The sequence below is a fragment of the Sinohyriopsis cumingii genome, chromosome 6, assembly GCF_028554795.1.
Source record: "Sinohyriopsis cumingii isolate HCF-2022 chromosome 6, ASM2855479v2, whole genome shotgun sequence".
Taxonomy (NCBI): domain Eukaryota; kingdom Metazoa; phylum Mollusca; class Bivalvia; order Unionida; family Unionidae; genus Sinohyriopsis; species Sinohyriopsis cumingii.
The window spans coordinates 139951353-139979000 of NC_142966.1; the positions used below are offsets into that span (position 1 = coordinate 139951353).

At 35.0% G+C, this 27648-nt stretch overlaps 1 protein-coding gene across 1 annotated transcript in view; it reads left to right on the plus strand.

Moving 5' to 3' along the window:
* The window catches only part of LOC149798116 (uncharacterized), a 131297-nt gene that overhangs the window by 92494 nt on the left and 11155 nt on the right, over positions 1-27648 (plus strand). Inside the window, exons 12-27 of the mRNA XM_089960843.1 lie at positions 1706-1930; positions 7328-7528; positions 7862-8005; positions 8384-9196; positions 9750-9893; positions 10417-10534; positions 10884-10987; positions 15441-15706; positions 16255-16342; positions 16699-16775; positions 21681-21732; positions 22373-22470; positions 23124-23243; positions 24164-24315; positions 25251-25386; positions 25779-25928. Of these exons, the coding sequence (XP_089816969.1) occupies positions 1706-1930; positions 7328-7528; positions 7862-8005; positions 8384-9196; positions 9750-9893; positions 10417-10534; positions 10884-10987; positions 15441-15706; positions 16255-16342; positions 16699-16775; positions 21681-21732; positions 22373-22470; positions 23124-23243; positions 24164-24315; positions 25251-25386; positions 25779-25928 (2888 nt within the window). The remainder of the gene's footprint in view (positions 1-1705; positions 1931-7327; positions 7529-7861; positions 8006-8383; positions 9197-9749; positions 9894-10416; positions 10535-10883; positions 10988-15440; positions 15707-16254; positions 16343-16698; positions 16776-21680; positions 21733-22372; positions 22471-23123; positions 23244-24163; positions 24316-25250; positions 25387-25778; positions 25929-27648) is intronic.

A 27648-nucleotide genomic window follows, 5' to 3' on the forward strand; every position in this document is an offset into this window, starting at 1 on the left:
TTATTGACAGGTATTTATTGAGGGAAAATCTTATTGAACAGATCGCCTTTGCATGTGACGGAATAACTATTTTATCGTGGACACACACACACACACACACACACACACACACACACACATATATATATATATATATATATATATATATATATATATATATATATATATATATATATATATATATATATATATATATATATTGCTCTTGCTTAAATAAGGTAGCTTCATATGGGGGAACGGCTATGCTACTAATCTTAATCTGACATTTAATCTATAAACAAACGAGCAGCTAGAACTATCACAAGTAAACCATCCCATCCTCACATTTATTCTTCATAATTGCTATAAAACCTTTTATGTACTTTAAAGCTATTTTGACATCGTCTTTGCAGGTGACGGAATAACTGCGAAAAATATTTTAACGGAATATACCAATGATACCGAATTACTGCTTCCAATATCAATTCATTCTGACTAAATTTCGATCTTGACTCTTCATTCACCTAAAATGTCTGCACAAAACAGCTTTTATAAATTCCGCGGCAGTGTTGCAGAATATCACTAACAATTATCTTAAATATAACCTGTAAGACCACACTTCACAAATTCCTTCTTTCTAATTATGCCATGGTTCAACAAAATGCATACGATTACGTCAGACTCTGGTAAGAGGATTGTTTGACATATGTATGCATGTTGTATTTATAGTTATAATATTTTATTATACGAGAACTGCAAGTAAGACATGTTGCGGGCGTTCTGAACCATAAGTGTTATTTCTCAGAAAATGAAGATTTTGTTATTATTATTATTATTATAACCTGCAAATAATTGCACAAAGGTACTATAATGCTTTCGACATGGTTATAGTTTGCCGAGCGTACTTCAGCGTTTGACTCAATTCTTTTACATTTCTAATTATTTTTCACTTTTTAACCGGTATCACTCCATCGATGTATATTTGAGATTCATTGACACCCAAACACTCACACTTCCAATCATCATTCATCTTAGTAAAGCAACGGACAGTCAGTACTTTTAGCATGATGTAGATACAAACTAATCACCGCATTTCCGAGGAGTTTCCAAATTATTAGTTATAGGAATGACCCAATTGCGAATGATGTCTCTGACTACCTGGTAGACACATTTTTATATTTACTGGTCTATGACAATTGTTGCTAATTTATGCTGGGTAACAGGGATTATTTGATATAGAATTTTGTAGAAAAGTCGGAAGCTGTTATAATTGTTGGGTAGAGTGACAAATAACCAGGTTTCATTGGGTGGGCCAGTTCCAGAAAGCTGACTTGTACTACAAATTCCAGTCATTTCATTCAAAAGCAATAATGTCTAGAATAATGTAATATACCCTATGCTGATTTGTGGATATGTTGTGTCCAAGTTAGCGGATTAATTATAACTTCGAGTCGCCATTAAAGGTTAAGTTTTTATACTATAACCCTGAGTTCATAAAGAATTGCACCCGTCCATATAACATCCTGATTCAAATAGATATTGAAAAAGTTCAAAACAACTAGTTTTTAATGTTTTATCATTGTACACATTGAATTGTGTCTCTGTTCAATGTTAGCATTGTTTTCCAAAACCATTGTTACAAAGTCATATCATGCTGAATGTGCAATATATAGTTCATTCATTTCGAATTTCTTACAATTTGTTCAAATTTTCTAATTAACATAAGGTCGTAATTTGGCGTATCGACGTAACACCACGCAATCATCGGCAAGAATTGCAGACGGCCAGCCTGAATTGGGAGTAGATGGAGGAACCAATCCAAACTTCACCTACGGATCCTGTACTCATACGAATGGTTCCATTGATTTTGTTTCACCCTGGTGGAGAGTAGATCTGGGTCATGTGTTTCTGATAAATCAAATTCGTATTGTGAACAGACTCGGACAAGAAGGTAATTTTACGAGTGTACCGTAAACCGTCAGTACGAGGTCAAACTTGACGCAGGCGAGGGGCCTGGTGACTGGTAAGGAGAGAAGAATCGCAAAGCATATTGCTTAGTAATTCCACCCATGTCTTAAGATCGTTTGTAAAGAATATCATGTTTTATCATGAAGTCTTTAATTGTTTACTACCTTTGCTTTGGCACAATTATTTGCAAGTCATATTTAAGATCAAACAATCATACTTTACCAACAAACTATCTCACCCTCTCACTCACCCTAGATACACTCCTGGTTATATGTTCACCACTGTCTTTGGCAAACTAAATGGCACATAAAACAGTGGTCCATGATGAATAAATTATTTACCTGTCATAGTTTGCCCTTTAATGTTTGATAACAAAACTAACAACATTTTGATTCGTGTACTTTGACTATTATTAGTATTCCTCTGGGTTTTTCAGTGTTATTTAAGTCTTGGTTGATAAGTGGAAAAATCGTCAGAGAGAGCAAACAAGCAATAGTCTAATGATGAAAATATAATTATATATCTATCACCGCGCGATGGGCAAATCACTATATGTGTATATATGCATAAACATGAATAACTATATAGTAATGTTGTTGGGAAATTTGTTATTTAAAATATTAATATTCATTCAAGCCATAACGTTTTCAAGAAATCAAGTTAAATTGTCTTAATTGACAACTCTACCACAGTTCAACAGTTAAGACAATCTATCGTGGTTTATACGTACAGTATAAATGGTAGTCGTGTAAGATAGATATAATTAAATCATTTATGTAGCATTAAATACATATTGTACTTATAATATGATTGTTATGATTCTATGGTCATAAACTAAGTAACAGAAAGATTCCAAACCAATATTTTTTAAAACTTAAATAATTAAATTATCTAAAGTTAAAAAAATGAAACTTTAACTTACATCATTATAAATTAAATCCAAAATAAGCCAAAAAGTTGTACGCAAGTTCCAAAGAATCGAGTGTTCCAAATGAAGTATAGGTCCTCGAACGTCCTGATGTGCCAACAGTCTTCACCTATGACAATTGAAGTATCCAATACTCCTTTGAATAAATCCACAATAATCCCAGAATGATATTTTAGTCCAAGGAGCAATTTGTAAGTTCAATGAATAATCCGAATAAATCTTTACTCTCAAATTATATCTAAACAAACATTAAACACATCTGCAGACTGGTGTTAACACACGAACATTGGAAAGAGGAATCAATTCACCATCTATAGTTCATTATATACACCCATACAGTCCTCAATCGCAATTGTTTTCCTACTCGCTAAGTGACATACGTCACAATATCCCACGCTGCAAAAGAATCCACATGACCGACCGATCCAATGGGAATTTTCTCCAAACTCGTAAACGCGTTTGTTTTAAATAATAATATTAAGGATTGTAAACACCTATTTATAGATCACATGCAATCGACAGGCACTCACCAAAAGTACACGGGACAATACAGATATACATAGCATAATATCAAACTGTGATCTACACTAAGTGTACTTAATTTTTCATCTCGTCAATAGTGTTGTAATTATATCATTTATCACCACTGCGGTGGCCTATTGGATAGTGCGTCCGACTGGTATGCGGGAGGTCGTGGGTTCGATCCCCGGCCGAGTCATACCAAAGACTTATAAAAATCATACTAACAGTTGCCTCGCTTGGCGCTCAGCATCAAGAGGTTAGTGTTAGGACTGGTCGACCTGGTGTCAGGATAATGTGACTGGGTGGGACAGCATGCTACATGTCTACGGCACTGGCTAGACATCACTTTAAACTGCCACACTGCAGACATCGTAGCGATATGACTGAATTTTGTTGAAAGCTATGTTATAAATCCAAATCTCTCTCTCTCTCTCTCTCTCTATCTCTCTCTCACACACACACACATACACACATCATTTATCCTCTGTGGAAGAGAAGTATAACTGATTTGCATTAACCAGTTGTCATATAAACGTCAGTCTGGAATAGATGTTTTCGAAAATCCTGCATATCTCATGCGCTGAGTATTACCTGATATGAATTCGGTTCGTGATATAACAATCAAATTACGCACCGTCGCAGACAATGCCAATATTAGCATTATACTTGGCTCTTGACAAGCGGATATTTTATCTGTTATAAATTACTACAGTATCCTCACACATGATAAACTGTCAAATGTACCTGTAAAGACCTTGAATGATTTTGCAAGGGTACAAAGGACGGTAAAGTTGTATCGTCGTTACTGTCTTAAATATATTTTTGTCTCAACAGCCAACAAAGATTGGAAAAAAGGAAGCCTAAGATGGCAATGATACAACTACGAAGAAAGAAAAACTAGGTGGAGAAAATAGAAAACAGGTGCCTTAAAACATTTTCATAATAAAAGAAAATAGATTTTCCGCGCTGTCATTGGTATAGTAGAATGCTGAGTTTTGCCTCAGTTGTCCTGGTAACATATGTATACCCATATGTAATATAGGAGTGTTAGATGTTTTCACCCACCCCTAATTAGACTTTACCCCAAACCTCCATCCCTACCTGGCTGAGGCAGCCAAAACTATTTGGGAACATTTAAATTGATATCCTGCTCAAGTCCCCTCCCTCATTAAACCGCTTCGTTGTATTGTACAAGTGCAAAATGTACTTTTCATTTGGCTATGCATACACAATATAAAATAAATCTAAATTTTATTTTGTACATGTTTTGAGATTCAACAGTTAAGTGAAACCATAAGCCCATTATTGATGGTTTGTTTTGTTTACTGAATTGAATGAGACATTAACAGTAACAGTACACTTAATAATTGTAACCGTAAACCTACTATTACTGCTTGTCTGTTGAATTAAAGCAGACGCACAGAGAAGAGCAATCAAACCAGTTTTAACACATTCTGCTAGAGTATGCATTGTGTGACGCGGACCATATTTCATATTTCATTTTATATGGTCTTATGTTTCTCGATTTCAAAGAGGATAAGCTTAAACTCTTCCTTGGAGATTAATGATTGTGCTTCGCGTTATCCAGGATTTGGATTTCTTCTTGTGTTTGGGCATTCCAACTAATGTACATAGACACAGCTGTAAGTATGCTGTCGAGTGTATCCGTCATAATGGCAGCACGCCTATACGTTTTGGAAAGCTCTAGCCGCTGTTCAGCCTCGCAGATTATTTGCAGGCACACTAATGTTTGTTTGGAGGTTTGGGTAGAGCTGTTATTTTAATTCTTCCATGAGCAGCTTGGTATGAAAGTTTCATAGATCGGAAAGGGTAGGGCTTAGTTCCTCTACGGACACGCACTTCTAACCTATCCCTATCTCTTTAATCTCGGTCTTTGCAGGCAGTGCCATAGCTTCTCTGCTAGTGTTTTCAGCATCCCGGTCAGTTCTTATCAAGGAGAATGGACTGGTGTGCATGTGGGCGATGGTGCCGGGTCTGGTTTAGGAGCCTGGGCTGGTGCTTTCGTGGTTCCGTCAGCGGTTCCCGCTACTCATCGTGTTTATGATTAAGCTCAGTGCGGTTAGTATTAAAGTTATACTTATCCTATTCGGATAAGACGGTTCATAGCCTCAGGGATAGGGTTTTATCCTTGTCGAGAAGTCTGTTGATGGTTCCCCTCATATGGCTAATCTTGTAGTAAGTGGCTTTTGGTCAGAGTTGGTAGCATCTCTTTGCAACCCGCTTTGAACATGCAGGTTTTAAATGCAATCTCTGGCTCATCATTTCTTTTTCTTAATGGGTAGGCTCGTGTCGCTTTCCACCCGGGTCTACATTTTGGTTTTGCATGACAAGCTATTTTCAAGCTCGTTATGCATCCGTTGAAGCTCTACAGTGGGAATAAATATTTCTCGCACTCGGAGTGTACGCTTAACTGCTGTGTCCTGTAGTCCGGTTGCAAACAATAAATTGTGATCTGCCCACTTGAGAATGTAATTTTTGATCTTCCGCAGTACGACGGCATTAGAGCGGACAACCATCTAGTCAGTCTCATCGCTACGCAGTATGATAGCGTGTTCACTACAAAAGTTGGATGACATTTTCGTGGTATCTATCTCTGCTTCTTTATTATAGCCGTGTTGTGTCCTGGGACGGATTACCCCAGCTGCGCCGTTAGAAAGAGGCTAAATATTAGACCGTCAACGCTCCCTAGCTCCACCGAGCTAATAGTTTGAGCTCCTTGATTTATAGCATTAAGAAATGCCAAGGATCCAGTTCGTGCTTATGCTTGTTGTTGATGACACTATATTCTTCCACAACTACGTTGACTGTAGGCTGCAGCTGTACTGGCTTGGAAATTACTCCCAGATTAAGTTTTCGTATGTTTCGTGGTAGTGGATTTTGAATGCCGCTGAGTTGAATAAAAGAACACACCTTATGAATTCTGTTAAGGGATCATTGGCTAACTCGATCACGGGTTCTATTTGTAAAATCAGCTTTGCGCCTGGTGTTGAAACGCATATGTCGACTTTGTGCAGCTCAATCAACGCATTATATTGACCCTGTTATCTGCTCAATCTGCAATGTCAGAGATAGCTCAGCATGAATTTTTACTACACATAACCTTTAAGTACAAATGTAGTATATGACATTAGTTGATGCGTTTATTTTTTCATACACAATCTCTAAATAAAATACAATGTTATTGCATGCTATCAACTCACAAAGTACTACGATAAACTTCTTTTTGTCTTTTTTTTTGGTCTTAGTTTTTTTCCATGTTTTATCCCACAACCAATACAAATCTGATGATATTTCGTCCCCGCAGTTCCAAAATGGTAGAAATATTTCCTCTTCTAACCTTCACAGTATGAGTATGGAAGTATGTACTCACATAGTGTTTCCTATACATCCTATACATCTTATTGCTTCCTAGTTTTAGCCTTGTACCCATATCATTTTACCAATAGTTGGTGGAGCAAGACAGCACTTTAAAGGTTCCTTAATATATTTTTATGTGCGCGCCTCTAAAGGACGGAAGCTAAATCTTTTTCTCGGGTTTGGGTGGGTAAACAATATCTAACACCTTTATTTTGCATATGTGTATAAATTTGTCACTAGGTCACTTGGAGCAAACTAATTACTCTACCACTGCTTGATTTAAAAAATACACTTGGTTCTGCTAAGAAGATCTAAGTTAATATAACGTTGATCCAAACTGACAGTATCTTTGCACTTACAACATCCGGAAAAATGAATTTATATTTTGACGCCCTGTTAGCAATAGTTCACATAAAATCTGCTAATCAACTGGAATTCATTCATTGAAAAATGCCTCTAAACTTACACTTATTGATTAGAAGCAAGCAAATTATATATAGTTAAATTCCTTGTTCTGCATTTCAGTTTAATAGAAAATACTTTTTTTTTCAGGACGATTGTCGGGATTTAAAGTCAAATTTTGGGTAAATTCTACTGGAATGGCTGTCTATAACGCGCCAGCAGTTAACGGATTACACGTAAACGTTACAGGCTTTTCATCATTACTGGGCGAATCGGTTTCTATAGAACTGAGTGGTGGCAATTCAGGAAACCCTAAAATTGTTCACCTATGCGAAGTATTTGTATTTGGAGGTATGGAATCATTTTTATGGACGAAGGTTTTAAATTAAAATCCTGATGTTATTGTATCTGATCCGTTTCAAATTTAATCAGGTCTTTTATAGTAAACACGATATGCTCATCAGGAGCAATATAATCGCCATGTCCATGCTTGTATAGAAGTGCACCACAATATTGGATTTCGGTAGAGTCACATCGAGCTAATCAAGTGTCATCTGTTTTGATTTATTTATTCTATTCCCTGTTCCTGAAGTTTTCGAAGTTAAGTCTCTTCGGCTGTTTAATATGAAGCACAGTGCAGTATAAATAATTGATTAACAAATCATTCAATGTTTCTTGTATCAGACTGCCTTGTGAGTCAGTGTGGATGGGAATGTGAGAAGTCATGTTACTGCAAATCATCCATCGTGGGATCAGACAAAATCGAGGGAATATGCCCTGATGAAGATTGTGTGGGCAATTGGACCGGAACAAATCGTCGATGTGATTGTATGTAAACCTTTCTATAAAATCATGCAAAGGAACTAATGAGGATGGATCTAAATGTAGTAATTGCTTCCTCAAAAGCTTGATTAATATTTAAATCTATTCACAAATTGCTTTCGATTTGATCAAAGCATTAATGTTAAGCTTCTTATGGAGCATCATTTATTCAACCGTTTAGAATGACATTTTCTGATACAGACCTGAATTTTAAATATAATGCCTTAAATATCCCAGTTGCTGAAGACTCATTTTCATAGTCAGTACAAAATGCAACTCTATTGTCATGATAATTTGAGAATTTAAAAAATGTATCAAAGTGATTTTGAGATATTGATTGAGGAAATTTGATTTTCTACCTTTACGTTTTACCCTCTGTTTTAGACTGTCTATTAGATAGCGAGGGGAAATGCCCAGAAAGATGTAATAATTGTAAGACTGGATCGTACTGTTTTCCCGAAAATTCCACTTGCTTACCGATTTGTGATGAGAACCACTGGGGACTCAACTGTTCCAGACCTTGTGGGAACTGCATTAGCGGAGACAAATGCAATCAGATATCAGGAAGATGTCCTGGCCAATGTCAAGATGGATGGTGGGACAAACATTGTTCTTCATTGTGTTCTTTTTGCAAGATTGACACAAACTGTGACAAAGACTCTGGCAAATGTGAGATTTGCGAAGATGGCAAGTGGGGCGTTAGATGCGACAAAACGTGTGGAAACTGCATTAATAGGAAATGTAACATAACAGTTGGTGTCTGTGAAGTTGGGTGTACGAACGGTTGGTGGGATGGCTTTTGTAATCAGTCGTGTGATTACTGTAAAACCGGTTCGATATGTGACCAATATAGTGGAAATTGTACGCAGTGTCCGACCGGAAAATGGAATAGGAAATGTAGTCAGAACTGTAGCTATTGTGCAAAAGATACCGAATGCGATATTGAGAGTGGAGAGTGCAAGCAGTGCCCGGATGGAAGATGGGGTAGTAGATGCAGCCAAAGCTGTGAATATTGTGCACAAGGCACCGAGTGCAATATAAGAAATGGAAATTGTCTGAAATGCGAGGCGGGTAGCTGGTCATTGAATTGTTCTTTGGAGTGCGGAAATTGTTTTGGTGATGGTGCCTGTGATATTAAGACAGCGCAGTGTATTCATGGATGCCTTCCCAGCTGGCAGGGAGACAATTGCACTATAGGTATCACTTTTTCGATTTTCTGCTTATCTCTTGGTTATTGGCTTTTTCTCGGGTATCAGATGTAAATATATTATGCTTAACTTGAAACTCTGACAAGTGAAGAAAGTGTTTTGATGCTAACTCCACCTTGTATTAAAGAAGCTGATATATACGATACACAGCGTGATAATTGGACTACATAAGTAGATATGGACGCAATAATATGCATATAAACATTTTTTTAAACAGTAGGCTATCGTTTGTTCATGATGAATTTCCATGATTACTCATTAGCTAGGTAAGAAAATGATGAGAACAACTATTGATAATCCCCGTTTCATAAATGAATTAATCATGGCACACAATTTCATCCAAATCTTTTCTGCTTCCCCTTTTCTCCTCTCTATCTCACTCCTGTATAAGGGACAAACAACGCGGTATCCTGTGGAGTGAGAGAGAAAAAGAATTTGGGCTCAATGAAACTATTGAAACGGAACGTACATGAACTAACCTACAAGTGTACTGTTAGGTAATTACAAGTATATCGACTAAAATTATTGTTAATTATACCCAGAATGCCAAGACGGTTGGTATGGACGAAATTGCCAGTTTGAATGTGGACACTGCGAAGTAAATACATCTTGTGACAAAGGCAGCGGCGTATGTACGGGTCAATGCTTGGACGCCTTTTTACCACCTTACTGCATACATAGAAAGGGTAATATTTAACCTCCATCTAAAATTTAGTTCCATTTATATTTCGAAATAATTCTTGTGCGTCCAGTAAAGTGCATCGATATATTGTGAATGAACTTTGTTAAATGTGTGCGTACTGTGACGATTACTCACGATTTTATAAATAACAAAGGAATAAAGGATTTGTTCCATGGTCTGAGGCTTGTAAATGACAGCCATTTTGTAAATTAAATTATAGAACTAAATGTACTCTTCGAATAGTTTCTTCCCCATCTAAGAGATTACTTACGAAGTGAGTTGTAATAAATTGAATCACATGTTAGGAATTTTTCATTTTGTTCCATAAATAAAAAGAAGAGAGTAGTTATTTAGAATAATCCATTTTTTTTACCCTGTTCACAATACAGTTGATGATATGAAATATTTCTCGTCCGACAAAACCGTCTCCAAGTTATATTAACCGTACAATAATAATGATAATAATAATAATAATAATAATAATAATAATAATAATAATAATAATTCTTATTATTATTATTAATTAGATGAGAAGATAACACAGGAAGCGACCGATAAAGGATTAGTGATAGGTGTATCCGCTGGGACAGTCCTTACGTTGAGCTTGGTGGTAGTGATAGTTGTGTTTCTGGTCATTCGAAAAAGGTCAGTTTTTAATACTAAACATGAATCTACTCACACTAAAGACTCAATACACAATCGTTATGCTACACTTCTAATTTTCCAAAAAGATTTGTCGCCTTTCGCCAAATTTGCAGTGTATAAATGGCTTCCGTGCAATAATTCATGTTAGAGCAGATAGGGTCAGATATGGCCAGCTAATATAACACGCAACGGAAAGAGCATCAATCATTAAGGAGTGTTTGATTTCAACAATTTATTATGTAAATATAAGGAATGGGCTATTATTATCAGTTTATAATCCAAAAGTTTTGAATGATGCTCATTATTCTTGAGTTTTATGAGTGTTACTTTCATTTGCTGCATGTTACAGACGAGCAAATACCTTGAAGAGCAAAATGAGAGAAAATCCGATACAACAATTGGTAGATGGTAGCAGCGTTATCTATGCCAATATTGTTGGGAGGCACGACGAACGTAAGGAACTTTATATGTTTTTCCGACACAGAATATTCTTCCATCCATCACTCAGAGGATGATTATTAGCATTGTTCATCGGAAGTTGTGTGCAAGTCGGTTGGAATCGGTACGAAATAGACTGATGGAAATGGATAGGAAATATCACATATAGACAGGATAGGGAAGCACTATATGTTAATGGTTTTGATATGAAAGATTATACACACGCTATAAGCTGCAGATGAAACTAACGTTTGATTTGTAAAATACAAAATAATAAATCCACTGTTGCTTTATATTTCTTGCAGTATTTAAATCACTTGAATGGTTGCATTTAAATAAAAGTACATCATGATTATATTATTATACATTAAACTTAGTTAAAATAATATGTAGATCTGTCTATTAGGACATTTTTTGATTAATTAATTGCTCTCAGAGTACTTCATTAGTCAGATTTGCGATTGTGAGAATAATTTTCAATTTTCATTGTTTAGATTTATGCACAAATTAAAGACACACACGATTATTGTACTTATACGGATCTAAACAGTTATCAGAATCAAACATTTTCAAACCTTAATTCTATTTGAAATAGTCATGTAAACGCTTCTAATTTCAGAGGTTTATGTGTTGATTATTTGTCATGTCTCTGTTTTGTGTTTGCCTTTGACAAAGACTAAAAAGACGAATGTGCTCATCGTCAGTTTGATGCATTCATCTTTGCTCATGAATTCCTTGGGAGTACACTGTACCAAAGAAACTAATTTTTTAACCAACGTATATATGTGGGGTGGGGTGGGTGGGGGTGTGTATATATGTTTGCTCTGCGGTAAGAGGCATAATGGAGTATTTGAATGAAATGTACATGAAGTAGATGGTTGGAACACAAAATAACAGAAAGGATTCTGTATTGAAAGCTACATGATGCATCTTGAACAAAATGGATATATTATTTAACTTTCTTTAGCAACACAGCTGATTCTTTGCATGACTATTTCAAATAGAATTAAGGGTTGAAAATGTTTGATGTTTCACCTAGTTGACTTCAACTTGACTGATGCGCTAAACTAGCTGATATTGACCAGCAAGCGCAGGAACTATATCACAATCTGTTGTGAATGTAATTTAGTGTAACCATGAATTATATCACCGATATTTCATTGTTTATATAATGCAAATAATGACTATAGCAATAATAATGCTAGGATGAATTATACAAATCAGTAGTAACTATAGGTGAATACGTAACGAGTACAATGAATCAATTATTTAACTGAAAAAGTTGAGGCTGTAAACAGATGATGATTTAATTTCCTTGTGGTTGTCGTTTTGAAGTCTTCTTGATTAAGTCTCATGGTTTCAGTATTCTAAGGCGGTGTCTATCATAAGATTCCTTTTCTTTCCTGGTTTCGGAACTCTAGTTGGGGTTGCGTCAATTGCTGTTAGTTTTATATCACTGAAAGTGTGGTTAGGAAAAGAGAAGTGTTTTGTAACCAGACTTCTTTCCAGCTTCATTGTCATCCAATTAGATATGTGTTGATAGATCCTTTTGTGTAGTTTGTCGGTGTTCTCCAGCATGCTGAGGGCTCCAGATCTTACATGTGTTGTGATAACAATTATATTATCTGTTTTGCACGTTCTCTTTTTGAGCATATTAGATATCAGAAGATGATTACCAGTATGTACACGACATGTCAAATTGTACACATTCGGTGACCTTCATGACTATTAAGCCATAAGGACATATTAATGCTGTATGATATTTTGGTGGAATCTAGTAATTTATATATCGATCACCTGACTATATTGATCAAGCACGTTATAACAGTGCTCCAGAACTCATGATGCTAGTTGAAAGACAAACTATGACGTGTTTTCGATGATTGAGAGTGGAATTCTGTGTCGAATTAGTATGATCCCAAATAGATACGCAAAATCAAATAACCAATTATATGCACAAAAAAATGATAGCGTTCGCCTGTCTAAAGGCCTTGTTGACTTTGCCGTTGTTTTTTTTTAAAGAGAAGTCTTCCTGCGGAACGACAACAACAAAGAAATTAGGACAAAGTTTGATGGAAACATGACAAATGACGTTGAATACGATGAGACAAAACCAAGATGATATATCTTATACCCACATCCATACCTTATTAAATTAGCTGAGCGAATGATTAGATGATCGAAGGAGGAACAGATGAGATCGTCAGAGAAGAACTTGTTAAACATCCCCCATGTTGGTGACACTGGGTGGATTTTAGAAGTGGATTTTCAGATACCAGCACATCTGCAAAACTGTTTTTAGGAGTATCCTCTTGCAGCGGAAAAACTTGCACCAGGTGAAAATTAATTATTTACAATGCAAAACGAAATTGCTAAATGATTGCAAGAATACAAGACCAAGTATATCTTTTGGACTGAAAAAAGATCTATAAGTAATAATTACATAACTTTAAACAATGCCTGCAAATTTGGTCATAAGACGGACAAAGAGCTTACAGTTCTATTGTAAAGCACTTTTTACACTGATCAAACTATTCATTATTCAGTACGGAAAACGAGAAACGCTGCAAGAGGTCAACATTCAACATATGTCAAACTATAAATACACTTTCCAAGTGAACAAAGATAAGCCATTTGCCACAAGACCAATTATTAATGACGGCTTGGTGGCATTCATTCTAGGAAGCTAAATGATCCAATTAACCAAACCTATTTCTGATGATTTTACAATATTTGGGCTATTGAAACGAATAGTTGAGAATATAACTTTTGTTGCAAAGCGTTGAAAGACAAATATGGTGATAGAATGAGACTACCCATGGTTGATAGAGATTCAATGTGCATTTATTTTGGGACAAAATAATTACGGCGACAGGAGGAATGACATAAGTTCTACGATATTAGTGACCATCCCAAAGACAACGAGTTGAACGTAACATAGATGAATACTCAGATTCTTCTAATGTTCAAGGATGATTTAAATGGCACTCCAATCATATAGCTGTATGGGTTAGAGACAAAACGTTACACATTTAGGACTGATAACGATGACAAGAAAATATGGAATAAAACATGTATGAGAAAAAACAATAAATTTGAAAATCACAAATAATATTTGCAGGAAATGAATTGCTAATGTGATGCAATCATGTAGATTTTCATGATCACAATAAACACATTATCAGGACAATATCTAACGTCAATACATAACCATATAGGCGCATCTCAAAACGGTTTCATTGCATTTGCGTTTCCTTTAGCAATGAAAGCCCAATATATATATATATATATATATATATATATATATATATATATATATATATATATATATATATATATATATATATATATATATCTTCTCCCTGATATAAAATACAACCTGAAAACGCGTAATCTGCTTGAAATATTCGATTACAGAGTTGTAGTTATGACATTTAAACCATACGGAGATTTCAAAAGGCCTATCATGGAAAACTAGTTTGGTTAAGGGAGTTGCGTTCTTTTGCATGTCAAGATTTCCAGTATCATCAATTATGAACAAATTATTGGTTCCTTGATATATAAATTATCTAGATTATCTCCTGAGTCTGCCGTATTTGAATATTTGAATAATCCCTTTCTATCTTATGTTTTGTTCCACATAAAGGTTGGACAGATGATAGATATTCGATCGAAAAGTCTTTTTGTTCAATCTACATTAGAAATGAATATCCATTCTGTGACCTTTGAGAAACATATTCATCTATTTTGTTTAAGTGCTAACTCAATAAAACTTGCTCTTTTAATATTTCATACAAGTAGACATTGAACTCTTTAGTTTGTATCTAGTATTCTTCCATCGTGTCATCCTCGTGTCCAACTCGTTCCTCATCATCTCCATTAGAATAAAGTATTTTAAACTGATCGTTACTTCCTGTAAATGATACACCCTTAACTATTGTTCAAATGCATCTGTAGTAATTCTCGTAGATATATTTTACAAACTTTCAAACCCGCTCCGGTGGCATAGTGGTTAGTGCGTTCGACTTTTATGCGTGAGGTTGCGGGTTGGAAGCCCGGTCGAGTCATAACAAAGACTTATAAAAATGGTAATAGCAGCTGCCTCGCTTGGCGCTCAGCATTACGAGGTTAGTGCTAGGACTGGTCGACCTGAAGTCAGGATAATGTAACGGGGTGGGACACCATGCTACATGCCTGCGTCATGATGCCCCAGTGCTAGACATCACTTTAAACTGTCACACTGCAGACATCGTAGCGATATGGCTGATTAAATGTTAAAGATACGTTAACACGTCCAAATCACACACACACACACGTTTAATATTTTCTCTATTCAGATTTGCATTCAGTGCTGACCAATATGATGTGTCAATAAATCAGGCCAGCTACATCTTTATTTAACACTTCCATCACCTTGTACTTAATACATATTATTTGAACGGTTAATGAAGGAATCAAATTATTACAGAGACGACAGTGAATAGAGCACATGAATACGTGAACATCATTCACACCAACTGCAGTACTGATGCGGATAGTGGTAGGAGACAAGAAGATAAATACGGAGTCGTCACCGATCATGGAAACACTCATATGACCCAATCTAGCAGTCCAAAACGGGTCGTTTACTACAATGGAACTGAGCTGAACAAAACCCGTATCCCATTAACAGACCTTCCAGATTATATCAGAAGGAAGGCATTCGATACAAATGATCTTGAAAATGAATTTGAGGTATTTTGATTCTTAAAACAGGACAATATTTTCCCGAAAGTAGTCATGTGGACACTTTGAAAGAAAAGAAAGCATTAATATGTCTTTTATGTGTTAGATGATTACAACAGAGGGCCGGTTTCCACACGTGTGTAATATATTATTGATTCAGTTCTGTATTCGTGTTTATTCTACACACAAAATGTATCATACATACATGTGAATTATTTCCTTTATCAGTTTAAAATGTATTGAAGTGTTTAAAACAAACTACGACTTGAGGAAATATTTTCATTCAAGCGCCTGCGAAGGTTACCGTTCTAAATTTTAACCTTATTTAAACGTTTGAAGTGAATATGATATGTTCGATAATAAGTAATTTTTGTGCACTTAACATTTCCTAAGTGGAGTAGGAATGAGATGTCAATGTACATAGATTTTACGTGTAAGCTTAAATGATCATTTACTGCTCTATACAATTTAATTCAAACTGTTATTACTTCATATTAATTGCAAACATCAATTAAAACACAGATCTGAATTATAACACTCAGTTTCTAATACCTTAGAAATTACCCAAGAACCCCCAGTCCAGTATGACTATTGCACAGATGCCGGTAAACGCCAAGAAGAACCGTTATAAAGGAATATATGCTTGTAAGTATTTCTTGTCATTGTCCCCGCAATAGAAAGTTCAAATATAAAACAATTAATTAAAAGGTTATTTGTTTGCGTGAATTGATAATGTTTGGTCATATAGAATCACTAAACCTGAATGTAGAGTGTAGAATGTTCATGTTCACATCTTTTTATAATCTCAAAATATCATGCGAATATTCATCGAACAAATCTATAATTTTGAATGTATTTAGGTGTGCATTGCAATTACAAAGGAGACGCTACGAGTAGCGCAAGAAATACGTATGATCCCGAATTGAGGCTATTATTATGGTGCCTGTTTACAATTATGTCGCAAGTTATAAATAAAACTCGCCATGTACAATTACTTCCAGACGACAACACCAGGGTAGAATTACCTCAGACAACAGATATATCGGGCTCTGATTATATCAATGCGTGCTTTATAAAGGTACGTTCAATTAGTATATATTCGCTTTTTTAAATTTTTGTACATTTTAAGTATTTGTGAAAACAACGCCTTAATATTTAACCGTCATCTGGCGATGTAGTTTATAGTTACTTCAGTCTGCTGTTTACCTAAAATTCGCATCAGTTATTTTGGTAACAGGCAGTGAAAATTCCGATATAGCATTGTCCTTAGTATCTATAGGTTTAACATGTCCCTGTCCCACGATATGTCCTAGAAATGTTACACTAGCACGGCAGAACTCATTTTTAATAAATTAATTGTCAAGCTTGCATCAATGAATCTATCAAAGAATTTCCGAATTGTTGCTCAATGTTCTTTCCAGTTGTCGTTGTAGATGATGACATCATAGATTTAAGCATCAGAATTATCTAGACCAAACGTGATCATAGTCATTAGATGTTGAAAACTACTTGGCGAACCTTTCATACCAAACGGCATCACTTTATATTTATAAAGTCCATCTGGAGTCACGAATGCCGAAATTTCCTTTGCTCTTTCTGTCAGTGGAATTTGCCAAAATCCTTAAAAAATGTGAAATTTGGTGAAATACTTGGCATTTCAGATGTTATCAATGGATGCATGGATTCTTGGCAATGTAAAGGAATCTGTTTTAGTCACACTGTTCACCTTCTTATAATCAGTGCACATAAGGGAAGTTTCATCTGTTTTCGGAACAAGTATACATGATAAACTCCAGTCACTTTTACTGGGCTCTATGAAATCATTCTCCAGCAAATACTGAATTTCTTTGCTCAAGTATTCCAGTTTGAGAGGGTTCATCCCGTACGGGAGTTGTTTAACAGGTTTGGAATTTACAATTTCAACGTCATGGAAAATGTTGTTTGTTCTTGTAGTAGTATCTGGAAATAAGTGCTCATATTCAAAATATAACTGTTTAAGTTTCTTTTTCGTTGTTGCAAATGTGAAAGTTTCTGGTCCAGATCTTTCATAATTTGTAAATTCCGACGATTTATCACTCCAATATTAGTAGAATCCGATGATATTCCTTCACTTAAATCTTCACTGAGTTGGACTGGTAACTAAATTAGTTGCAAGTTTAAGCTGGTTATCTCGTTCAATATCTTCCTGTAATAAGTTTATGTGGCAAAGATGTTTTTGTGTTCGCCGCCCAGGAGTATTTATGATGTAATTTAAATCATTTACTTTCCTTTCAACTGTGTATGGACCATAATACTTGGTCTGAGGAGGCCTTTTGTGGTATGGACAAGAGAGTCAGAACTCTGTCACCAGTTTGAAAACTCCTTGCCTTTGAGTTTTTATCATATCTTAATTTCATTTTTGACTGAGTAGAGTGCAGATCTGCCCTTGTAACCTCTCAAGACTTTGACAACTTATACTTAAAATTGGAAATATAATCGAGAAGATTAATTTCAGTATCTTCATTGGAAAGAAGTTTCTCTTTCAACAACTTCAATGTCCACGCACAGTGTCCAAACACCATTTCAAAAGGGACTGAAGCCTAATGATTCTTGAACTGATTTTCTTAACAGCAAACAATAGTAAATTAATGCCTTCATCCCAATATTTACCCATATCAAAACAATATGATCGAATCATATTTTTCAAAGTCTGATGAAATCTTTCTAATGCTTCTTGGCTCTCAGGGTAATAGGCAGAATATTGGAATTGTTGGATGCCTAATTCGTACATAAGTTGCTGGAAAATTCCAGACATGAAAGTTGACCTTTGACCCGACTGGACAGATTTGAAAAGGCCAAATTGAGTAAAACAATCTTTGTCAAAGCTTTTACTGTGGGTTTTAGATTTAATATTCCTCAATGGAATTGCCTCTGGAAACCGTGTTAACGCACACACTATGGTCAATAGGCATTGGGTACCTGACTTGGCCTTAGGTAAGGGACCAACACAGTTTACCATAATTCTGCTAAATGGCTCGTTAAATGAAGGAATAAATTGCAGATGAACCATTTGACAAGTACGACAAGATCAGCAATATTTACAAACATCGCTTTTGTGTTTTGGCCAATAGAAGTGAGTCAAAATCTTGTGATAAGTCTTATTAATTCCTAAAAGACCAGCCGTATGAGTTGCATGTGCCAGTCTAAATATTTCCTGTCTGTAAGATCTGAACTAGACTTGTCACCAGCAGGTACCTCGGGAGGTCTCCATTTTCTCATAATAATTCCATGTTTAATGAAATAATATACACGAGCTTCAGTAGATTCAGTTTCACTAATTGCCCTTTGAAACAAATAGGAGATCTCAGGATCTTTTCCCTGTTCGACGACAAGTGATTATCGTTTAACACCCTTATTAGAATAAAGATAATGAGTAGTTGAAAGAGGATCACTGTGATCAATACCTACTGATTAATCCAAACAACGTGTGAAAGTGACCTCATCAAAAGCCTGACCAATACATCTGTCAGCTAAAGGAATACGTTCCTGATCCACATCATTTTCAAGAGCTTTCTTTGCCGTAACTCTGGTAACTGCACAAGCTGGGTATAAATCAAGGAATCATTTATCAACTGAATGGACTTTCTGATCCAAGCAAGGCTTGTCAGTTACAAATGGATTAACCACAAGCTTGTCTCCAGCTAGGTCGATGCCTAGTAATAAATGAATGCCCTCAATCGGTGAAGCATACACTGTTCCGACTCTCGCTGGTCCTGAGACTACTTCTGATGACAAATTTACACAATGGAGAGCAACATTAACAAAGCTGCACTCTACTCCCTGAACAACTACAATTTCGTTATAAGACTTCTCAGAAAAAGACGACGTACATGGCAATAGAAGACTGAAAAGCTCCTGTGTCCCTTAAAATGTTAATAGGGATGGAATTGACCAAATCACCCAAGAGTGATATAGAACCCTTCGGTATGAATGGTTCATACTTCTCCATAATAAAATCAGACTGGGGTTTATTAGACTCAACCAATGTATTGCTTCCAATACATGACCTTGACATTAACCCTTGAGAAATCATAAAGTTTGGAATAGGTCTGTCTTGAATCTATGCTTATGTTTCAATTTGTAGCAATCAGAAATAACGTGTCTTTTTTTCTTGCAATAGGTACACGTAGGAGGAGACAAGTATCTTTGATCAAGCTTATCTGGAGCTTGATTTTTAGAGGTTGTGCCAGTTTGAGTTTTAGAAGGGCTTGTATTATGCTGAAATATTTTTCTGCCTGAAGACTGCTGAGTGAAAGTCTTGTTTACAAAAGAATCTGTATGAGCTAAAGAATACTCCTCAGCAGCACGGGCAGCATTTTCCAAGGTTTCGACCTCATGCTCATGTCAAGTTTTGATGTCAATATGGATACAGTTCTTAAAATCTTCATGTAATACAAGTTGTTTGAGACTTTCATAATCTTGATCAACGTTGTTGGCTAAGCACCATCTATCGAATAACTGCTCGTTTTCTCTTGCAAATTCGACATGACGTTGTCCAGCTTCTTTATTTTAGTTTCTGAATTTGTGCCGATAAGCTTCAAAGATTAACTCATAACCCCTTAAGATGCCTTCCTTCACCAAATCATAGTCAGCACCCTGCTGTACTAACAAGGACACATGGATATCTCAGGCTTTGCCAAAACGTGTACACTGTAATACTTCATCCCATTTCAAATTTTTAGCAACTTTTTCAACATAAGGAAAATATTTGTTTCGATATTTTTCTCTAAAAGGGGGCACTAACCTAATATTCTTTGTAACATCAAAACTTGAATTCGTATCCAAAGTAGAAACATGCGTTTCACTTGCCAGCTCAATTAATTTTATTCTACTTCGAGGTTCCCTCTCTTCCTTCTCTCTTTTCATTTATATTTGCAGCTCTCTCTCTCTCTCCTCTTTCTCTGATTGTAAATGCGTTTGCTCTGTCTCTTATTCCAATTTCATTTGTTCTTTCTCTTTCTCCAATTGCAACTGCAACTGCATTTGTTGTTGTACTTTATCTTTCCGAAGTTCCAGCTTCCTCAACTCTAATTCCATCGTTTATTTTAATTTTAATGCCTTTACTTTTATGTCAATGTCTGATACGGACATACTGATCGAACCCAAAGCACTTTCATCCAAAACTTTCTTTTCTACCAAATGCTGGAGCAAACTATTTTCTATCTCTTGCTTCGTTAAGGAAGCTCTTGCCTCAGAAAGATATTTTCTGAAATATTTCAGCCAAAATTCATATATCCAAGGACGAGCGACCCAATTTCTTTGTTATGTATTTAAGCTCTCATAAACAGTAACAAGAAAAAAATGAACACAACAAGCTTTGTAAAATTTAACAAATAATTTATTTCCCTAGAAAAGGAAGGTAAAAATGAAAAAAGGATCTTACGGTTTTAAGAATCAAATCCAAACAATACTTCACGAATGAAAAAAGAAGTCCTAGTAATAAAATGTTCAAATGAATGTGAGTTCGAGTCCTGACTAAATCCCAAATGGATATATATATATATATTAGTGAGAGAGAAAGGGGTATTCAGCAGGCAAAAAATCAAATACTGGTGAATGACTGAAGTGCATTTCTACGTGACACAGGTACGCAATGGAACAAAATTAAGTTAACAAATACATCACCGTATTTAGACATAAACAACAAAACATTTATCTAAAAACATGAAAAATAACTTCCCTTACCTATGCAGATTCTCAATATAATATTGGTGGTCATCTCAAAAATATATGTGCATGCACTACCAAGAAAACCTTCAAGATATTAAGTTGATTACAAAACTTCATTGCAGGGTTAAACACATATTTTAGGAAAGTTATGCAATATTCATGGCACTTGAAAAATTGATGAGATATTATCCAACTTTGTATTCTAAAGCGCATAGGTTTGACATGAAGTAGAAAGTGTAACTGATGGATTGTAAATAATGACTAATCATTAAATTTTTACATGCTTCAGGGCTTGGTCAAAGAGAGAGCCTACATCGCATCACAAGGTAACCAACCATAATCATCTTGTCCGAATCACATGCTGGGAATATGATCCTTTGAAATTTAAATATAGCTTATCCCTATCGCATCCAGATCTTCTGAAGACACCTTGAAGATTACTGATGTAACCATTTTTATGTCTGTTTATACAGTTCAACAGAATCATGACACTGAAAATTACTTCAGGAAGATGTCATTCATTTTGTTTTATAATGAATATTTATGTTCTTTGCATCCGCAGTGTCGAATGACTCTATTGATATGCACTAATAACATATTGAATTATATTTATATTTTTTCGTTCCCTGGAAGAGATATCTTGAATAAATTCAGAAAATGTTATTTATGTTACACCAATCACTTGAACCCCCGAAAAGTGATGTCGGTCATTTAAAATGTATAGTTCCATTTAAAAAATCGTATAATCTGATCGTTTTTAATAAATAAACAATTCCATGGTAAGCTCGTCTTATTCAGGGCCAACCGACGCAATTGTCTTATTCAGCTCGTCTTATTCAGGACCAACCGACTCAGTTGTCTTATACAGCTCGTCTTATTCAGGGCCAACCGACTCAATAATCTTATTCAGTTCGTCTTATTCAGGGCCAACCGACGCAATTGTCTTATTCAGCTCGTCTTATTCAGGGCCAACCGACGTAATTGTGGACGATTTCTGGCGAATGATCTGGCATTGCAAAGTGGACAAGATTGTAATGCTTACGGAAGTAGTAGAAGATGGGAAGGTGAGAAATGTATTCTGTTACTTAAGTGCTCATTTCAAATGAATTATGAAACGAGTTGAATAATTTGTTTTGTCAGCTTTGGTTAGCATACCATTAAAATTATTCAACTAGTTTCATAAATTGCATTTTAAAATGAGCACAAATGAAAGCTCCTTTTTCTCACATAATGGACAATGTTGATTTAATTTGACGAAACAACAAACAGTATATAGTGAAATGACTATAAAATATTTGGATATTTCAGTTATTGCACCTTTGGTTAGAATGATATAATTACGCATTTTGTGGCATCATGATGGTTTGTTATACGCCAAAATACGTTTATATTACCCTAAGTAATAAGGTAGTCATGTGACAATGTATTTATGACTTCATGAGATTATTTTGGCACATGCTTGTACATTATACATTCATAAAATAATTCTGGAACAACTGCGCAAACTTGCAATTCATTTTAGGATCAGTAAATTATTTTCTTGAATTATGTCTTTTGTAGTCATGCTCAAAATATCAATCAAGCAAAACTATATTAGGCAAACAAGATGCATAAATATAAGAAAGTTTGTAATATTTAATAGAGAATATGCTTTTTTAAAACGAACGTAGAATTGCTTTCATTTGTCTCGATATAATAGCTAAGGACATTCTTACAGATGAAGTGCATACAGTATTGGCCATCGAAAGGGAAATGTACATACGGGTCGACAGATGTTGAATATTTAACAGAAGACGTTTTTGCTGATTACACGATCAGAAAATTCAGGATAAATCAGGTACTATTTATGATATCGTTCTGTGTAGCACGAAAATACGGTGAAGTACACTTCTCGGCTTTTGAGTGACAAATCATCCAGCAACTAAAGACGTATTTTTAATATGTGCAAAACATATCGTTGTTTTTTCGTTTTCTTGTCCACATAATTTGTTAACAACATAATGCATTTCGCCCAAAAGTCCATTTGATATGCGATTGTAAATCCTTTAATTCTCAAAACATAAAATATGTTAAAACCTTTTCTCCACAAACCAACTTCTGACGCTAACAGTAATGAATCACCATAATTGGACGTGGGGATTAAGGCCAAGACATTTTTTTTTTTAAATATTTTTTTTAGTAAGTAGCCTACTCATTATACCATTTCCCAGATTAAAGAAAGATTTGCTAAATTAAGAACATTTCTCATCGCATTGAAGAAAGACTGTTAACTTCCGGGCTCAAATGCTTACTTTCTTCTTTGGCTAACGTATGAACATAGCAAACTATGCATGATTCTTACATTCACAGTATGTTCCAAAGTACGGTTTATTCATTCACTAGGTATGTACGTATGTATATCGATAGATATAAATATAGATAAACAGATGCATAGGCAAACATATAGTAGACAAATAGAGTGATAGAGTGGTATAGGCACATCAGGTTTTACTACAAGGAATATTGGCCAAAGGGTATAATAATAGCCTTTAAAAGACAATAAAACCGTCATCATATTGTTGATAGCATTACCAATTAGTTAAGTAAATAGGCAAGTAAATAGTTCATAAGGCAAACTTTACTTATGTATTGGTTCTACATACGTTTTCCTGTCATGAATGGATAAAGCAAGAGATCAACTAGAGCTACAAAAATAAATGAAATATACAACGATACCAAGAAAACGCTGAAACGAGCAATATGTTTCACACATTTCAGGCAAGCAAAAAGTGCAGGGTTGTGACTAAGTTCCATTTTACTGCCTGGCCAGATAGAGGTGTCCCAGAATCGCCATCTTCATTGGTACAATTTTGGAGCAAGGTCAGAAATACAGAGGGAAAATCGGAATTTCCCATTCTAGTACATTGCAGGTATACACATGAGTAGGTTTCTATTATTTTGTTTGCGATAAATATTCTGTGACAAAAGCTCCAGGCTGTATTTAAGATCATTTCATTTCATTGTGTTCTGTTAGCAGGCATGCAGAGTAGAAAGCATAAACTAGGGTTTAACATCAGTAAGAGAATCTTATGATAATCAGATAATTGTTTAGTTTGACAATTGATACATATTTTAATGAATGGTTAACATCTTTTATCATATAAGAAAATATAATGTAAAAGTCTTCTTGTTTATTGTGACACCAGTTTTTATGGATCGTGGGAATTGAATAAGGTAATGTACTTGTCCAGAGTTATACTATACTTAAAATTTGTGTAAATATCAGTCATTAATACATAAAAATAGCTCAAAGGTGTTATAGCGTATATACATACATATATATATATATATATATATATATATATATATATATATATATATATATATATATATATATATAGTGTGTGTGTGTGTGTGTGTGTGTGTGTGTGTGTATATCAATCATCGGGAAGATCTTTTAATACAAAATGTAATTTTGTCCTTCAATAATGAGTTCTAAAATCAAACCTAATTCAAATACTGCTGTTCTCAGTGGATTTGACAGAAAAAGCCAAATCCACTGAGAACAGTAGTATTTGTGTGAAGTAAAATGTCAATAATAGAATAGGTCTTTTCGTTCTGGAAGCAATCATGTATGTTTTGCCTTATTCTAGTGAATATCGCAAAAGTTAGACCTTTAAATTAACTACACCAAAAATGTTATACTTCATACGTTTTGACTGTTATTCGTAGTATTCTTCAAGGTATATTTTCCGTTGCCTAGTGTAACACAATGGCTTTGATGAATGTTAAATACCTATAATTAATCTATTTTCTACAAGAATGTTCAAGATCAAAACTTGGATGCATTTATTCATCTTTGTAGTGCCGGTGTCGGACGAACTGGGACATTTATTGCATTAGACTACCTCTATGAAGAAGGGAAGCACACAGGATCAGTGAACGTATTTGCATGTATCTACGAACTGAGGAAGCAGAGAGTGAACATGGTCCAAACAAAGGTATTTTTATATGCTTTCTGTCTGTTTGCTGTACCGAACATAATATTTATATCTCGCTTCATATTGTTGTTCCTTTTATATGCAGTACAAGTGTTATGGAGGACGTTTTAAAACAGTATTTAAAGAAATATAATATAATTGCGCCACTTAAATTATTGGCTTCAAAATTTTTCTGGCATGAATTGAATGTTATATATATATATATATATATATATATATATATATATATATATATATATATATATATATATATATATATATATATATATATATATATATATATATATATATATATATATTGGGAAGAGTAAAACAAGACTGATTTGTAATAATCTCTCCGCTAAAGTATTTTAGGGTTCATAGTAACATACATTTAATATTGTCACCAACAGGAGCAATATGTGTACCTATATGAAGCTGTTGTCGAGGCTTTGATGCCAACGATGGCTTGTGTGCCTTCAGTCACATTCCACGAAAAATACACAAATATGTTAAGACCTGACGGAAAAACTGGAAAATGTCAACTGCTTACTGAATTCGAAGTAAGTGTTTATTAAGAGAAATCTTAGTGATGGTTCATAATTTTTCACCCTATTTTTTAACTGTAGACAAGATATATTTTCAGAATTCATATTTTATACCACTGCTACTACTAAAACTACAAATCATATCGTTGGTATTTTTATAATGACACTTTGGTATTCGTCACTTCCACAGCCTTTTACGTTATTTGTGTTTGTCTTTCATCCTGGACATTTGTTCTCAATGGCCGTCTGTGTGTTTGGAAGGCGACTGCCTTCTCTAGCATGTCTCTCTTGTGTGCTATTAGTAGTAGCATTTTGAGGGTATCCTCTAACCTATGGGGTATTACTCTAAGGGCTCTTATAACAATTAGTTTGAGAGTCCCAGACCTTGCTATGTGATATTAACAGATAAATGTTATTTGGTGTTTTTCTTGTTTTTTACATGCAACAAAAAAGTCAATGGTAGTTATATATTTGTGATGAAGAAAGGATACTCTGCTATGTTCCCTTTCGTGTACAGTATCCTACAGTAAATTTGGATATTAAAATCCAACAGGGCTCTGGCTTTCCTTTGTTAACCACTTGTTTGTAATCTCAATTTCATATTTCCTAGAAAGTTGCCAGTTAATAGCAAGGGCTAGTTTGTGGCCATCAACTTGCTTACTTCACTCCCAGGCCAGATTTCAGATTGTCTCATCTACATATTTTGCACACCGTTGTTTCTCATTGATGACTGTAAGTCTCAAGTGGAAAGCTTGTGAGAAAAGTAGTCAACAGGCATAATTGAGGCTTCTAATGTAAGAAATCCAAAACAACACAATATTGCTTTTTTTTTAAACTGCAAGATCAAGTACATATGTCAAGGTCAAACATAGGACCCCAATTCCAATTAAGATCATCATGCATCTCCACAAACGTTTCACTTTTAAAATAATGTATACGGAGCCATGTTATATTTCGTATTTGAACTTGTCATTTGATGGCTGTTGCGGCACAGGACTTGTGAGTAAATAGTCAACTTACATATTGTGACTTCAGTAACTGGAGTGAACTAATAATAATCTAAACATGTACATCATATTACCAATGCTGGTAATAAGAACATTCAACTCATAAATGATGATAATCAGATGTCAATTGTCTTCTGCATGAGTTATCGCATATGGTGCAGAGAATCTTCATCTTGCAAGTCTTGAAGAAACATGTTAGTTCTGATTTGGAAATGGTAAGCTCCACTTATCAAGGGATGGCGTCTTCTAAATCGCATTTCACGACTCTTGAAAAGGTGGATTTATGTGGGTCTTTTAAACAATTTTGAAGTAAGGTTGAGGTACACTGTTTAATTGCTGACGCTAGTTTGTTAAGAATGAAATAGTCTTTGTGGTGTCATGATTTACCTGTGTTAATTTGTGATAATGCTATAAATTATAAAGCCGTGCTATGTAGTAAAGAAAACAGAAAAAGCCAAGCATAAGAACACATTACACTGATGACGTTATTAGACTTATTAGCATTGACTTCGCACACTTCTTAGCGTGAAATGTAGTAGGTATGTTCCTGATTCCAGATTACTGGTTTGTACTTCGCGGACAGCCTAATCGTACATATAAATGAAAGCATAGACTATTGGACCAATGAAACCACGTTGAGACTGTTAACCTCAAACTTGCAACCATAATCATTGAACCTTTGGCTTTTAGCCTCTATAATTACGAAACTTAGTTGTACCCTCATGGAC